The sequence below is a fragment of the Limulus polyphemus genome, unplaced genomic scaffold, assembly GCF_000517525.1.
Source record: "Limulus polyphemus unplaced genomic scaffold, Limulus_polyphemus-2.1.2 Scaffold2778, whole genome shotgun sequence".
NCBI lineage: Eukaryota > Metazoa > Arthropoda > Merostomata > Xiphosura > Limulidae > Limulus > Limulus polyphemus.
Genome location: NW_013668388.1, coordinates 44551 through 48533, shown reverse-complemented (window position 1 = coordinate 48533; position 3983 = coordinate 44551). Strand labels below are relative to the sequence as shown.

Here is a 3983-nt window from a genome sequence, read left to right as displayed (position 1 = left end):
ATAATATATCCTTGGTTACACAAACATGTATGATACATCACTGAATACACAAACATGGATAATATATCACTGAATACACAAACATGGATAATATATCCTTGGTTACACAAACATGGATAATATATCCTTGGTTACACAAACATGTATGATACATCACTGAATACACAAACATGGATAATATATCACTGAATACACAAACATGGACAATATATCCTTGGTTACACAAACATGGATAATATATCCTTGGTTACACAAACGTGTATGATACATCACTGAATACACAAACATGGATAATATATTCTTGGTTACACAAACATGGATAATATATCCTTGGTTACACCAAAGATGGCCAATCATTTTGGTAGTTGTTCCAATTTTAGATTCTGAATTTGGAGTGAGGTACAACGACCTGATAAAACACACCAAACCAAAGTACATAACAGGAATGGGGGAAGAAGAGGGGGTCAAGGTGAAATAAATAACATCATACATTGGATGAAATGACTAATAATATGATATGTATTTTAATAACATTCCATGCGTGGGCGGAAATTCCAAAAAAATTGTACTATGTGTCACATCATGTTACATTTCCAAAATGACAGGTGTGCAGCAAGCTTTTTCCTCAAGTGTCACAGGTGGTACACGAGCGGCGAGCCGCGGGTTGGCCACTCTGGATTATACGATGCACTGTGCATGTTTATTTGTCTAATTAATCCGACCACCAGCTAAATACATGTATTTTGAAGTGAAAAAAAAAATCGATTGATGACGTCAGTCTTTCATTTTATATCAATATCTAAAGGCCGAGAAACCCCAAATCATGCACACTTTTATACTTCAAGAATATATGCAATGATATACGATATATCACTTATTATAGAAACAAGCGTGGTGTAAACTTGATTAGTTAAACATGCGTGACAAAACAATGAATTTATTAACGTATATGAAATATTACCGATGATAAAAATATACATGAAATATTACGGATTGTACAAAAATACATGACGTAGTTTGGTAGTAAAACATGATATATCAGTGATTACACAAAGAAACGTGATATATACACGAGATATCACTGACTATACAACCATAATGATATGTGAGTGACGATACAAACTTTGGTGATATTTTGCCGATTCTAAAACTAAGTTAAAATGAACTTAAAAAATGCCACTTAATGCTCAATCTACCAAAGCTACTTAGTAATTGGAAAGTTAATTACCACACATATATAGCCTATTTGTTTTGTTTTTTTTTGTTTTCAGTTTTAAAGTTTGAAAGGAAGGGTTTAAATTAGACTCAAGAAATGTTTTCTCCACAGTACGGGAAAAAGAAGAAAAATCCAATTTCACGTGGGAAAGTTCTCCATAAGATGGAACTGTGCAAGGAATTAATACCAAAAGAAAAACACAAAATCCTCTCTCAAGCCTACTTATGGATTCGCCATCTATTCAGAAAAACCCCCAGGAAAAGTCTTGATAGAATTACTTGGAATATTTCGGTTTTGTTGTTTTTAAATTATAAAGAATCTATGTCAATCCAGCAGTGTACCTTGCAAATGTAATATTGGGTGTCGCATTTAATCATACTACAAAATTTTTATACCAATTTCTCAACTTGTCATATTCAGAAATCTAATCCAAACAAAGTTTTGTGTAAGCTGTCTTTTTGAAAATTTGTATCACCGAAAGAATTGCCACTAGGCTTGCCAGAAGGGGGTTCGAGTAGCATAAAAAAATATACAGACAGAGAAAATTAAAATAAAACAAACAAACTACAAACTCGAACGCTTTGAAATTCCCAGATGAGTTAGGTATCGATAAAGAAAATATAAGATATATTTTCTGAATCAAATCAGAAGGAATTTTTTTTTCGCGTTTCGAATGTCCTGTTAAGAACACAAAGCCACACGAACAAAGTTTAAGTTAGTTATTTCGTTCTAAGTAATAGTTATGTACTTATTCTGTGATAGCGCTAGTTCATTATTAGGATATTATTTTTCATCCACATCAAGAATATTATTGGTCAACAACACCTGGGATATTATTGATTAAAAAACACCAAGAATCTTATTGGTTAGCAAAGCGTTAATCTAACCTTATTGGTTAACCATATCTAAAATGCTGTTGCTTAATGACACCGAGAAGCCGTATTGTTTAACCATACTTAGAATCTTATTGAACAAACACACCAAGAATCTTACTGATCAACCACATTTAGGATATTATTGGTTAGTTATATCTTAGACCTTATTGGCTAATCACACTTAAAATCTTATTGTTAAGTCATACTTGGGACATTACTGGTTAATATACCTATGATCTTGTCGATTTAAATAATTTATACCTGAAGATATAAAAACATTCTTATAAATGCAGGAAAAATTAGCTTTGCCACTTTATGATTCGAATTAGAGTTTCATTTGAAATACGAGTTTTACTTCACTTCACTCTGGTCCCTACATTCCACTACGTATTTGACAGTTTAAGTAATTTTTTACCTGTTACTACCTGATAAATAATTGATTCTCATGTTACTACCTGTTAAATAATTGCGTTACCTGTAACTACGAGCTCTGTAGTTCTTTTGTCTTCGCTAAAGCTGTTGTTAACATAACACACGTACTTTCCACTGTGCAATATTTGAGCATGCGTAATGGTTAGTATTCCATCGCGAATAGATACGTCACTTCTTCTGTCAAGACCATGAAGAACGCCACCTTCCAGCTTGTTCCAAGTGTATGTTGGTTTAGAGCGTGCCTGAGCTGCACAAGATAATTGAACGACATCACCTTCTTGTGACTTAATCCTGGGAACGAAGTGGGTGATACGTAGGGGGTCTTGTCCGTGAGGCTCTGAACAAAGAGATAAATATATATCACACACTACACTTATGTGCTAATACCAAACGATTAAAATAAACAATTAAGTCAATCGAATAATTTTTTTCTCATTCATGAATTTATGTGAAGGTAAAGGTACTCTGAGCTGTTTTGAATTGGATACAAACTCGTTTTGTCTCGTATAGACAATGCACGTTTACAAAGAAGTTATTGAGATTACATTATGGGCCCGACATGGCCAGGTGGTAAGGGCATTCGACTCGCAATCTGCGGGTCGCGGTTTCGAATCCCCGTCCCACCAAAACATGCTCGCTCTTTCAGCCGTTGAGGCGTTATAATGTGACGGTCAATCCCACTATTCGTTGGTAAAAGAGTAGCCCAAGAGTTAGAGGTGGGTAGTGATGACTAGTTGCTTTCCCTCTAGTCTTACACTGCTAAATTAGAGACGGCTAGCGCAGATAGCACTCATGTAGCTTTGCACGAAATTCAAAACAAACAAACAAACAATTACATTATGATATTATTAGTTTAAGGGTGTTAATTTTTGGCGTGCATTTTTCTTAAGTAAAGCCGAATGAACTACGTTGTAACAAATCTTCGAAATATTTTTACAAGCGAAATTGTTCTGACTTGTCATGATCGCTTCTTTCAGAATTATTAGGTCGTCAAGAAATTAATGTCGCATTTTGAAACACTTTCATTAACCACCCTCCAAAAAACGGACATGACATATAATAGTTAAACGAATCGCCTAAACGTCACGTTAATGTAGCCTATATAATGTGTATAGTTTAATATAGTCTAATCCCTTATAGTGGTGGCACACGACGAGACATATATTCGGCATCTAATGCTGTTTGAATACAAGAAGGGAAACAACGAGTCTGTAGCCACACAGAATATCAAAGAAGTTTATGTAAATGTTTTGAACGTTCGTAAGTGTCAACGATGGTTCAGCAAGTTTCATTCAGGTGGCTTTAGCCTTAATAACTGTGATGGCAGGGGCCGACATGTTGGAATTGATACTGATGCCCTGAAGACGCTTGTTGAGTCTAACCCAAGGCGACACACACATGAAATGGCCCTGAAATTGCAGCATGTCTTTCATGAAACAATACGTAAACATCTAAGGAAT

The 3983-nt window shown here is 34.8% G+C and overlaps 1 protein-coding gene across 1 annotated transcript in view; it reads right to left on the bottom strand.

The window, feature by feature from the left end:
* LOC106467884 (Down syndrome cell adhesion molecule-like protein Dscam2) overlaps positions 1-3983 on the bottom strand; it is a 110180-nt gene that overhangs the window by 73066 nt on the left and 33131 nt on the right. The window contains exon 6 of the mRNA XM_022396096.1: positions 2567-2860. Coding sequence (XP_022251804.1) covers positions 2567-2860 — 294 coding nt within the window. The remainder of the gene's footprint in view (positions 1-2566; positions 2861-3983) is intronic.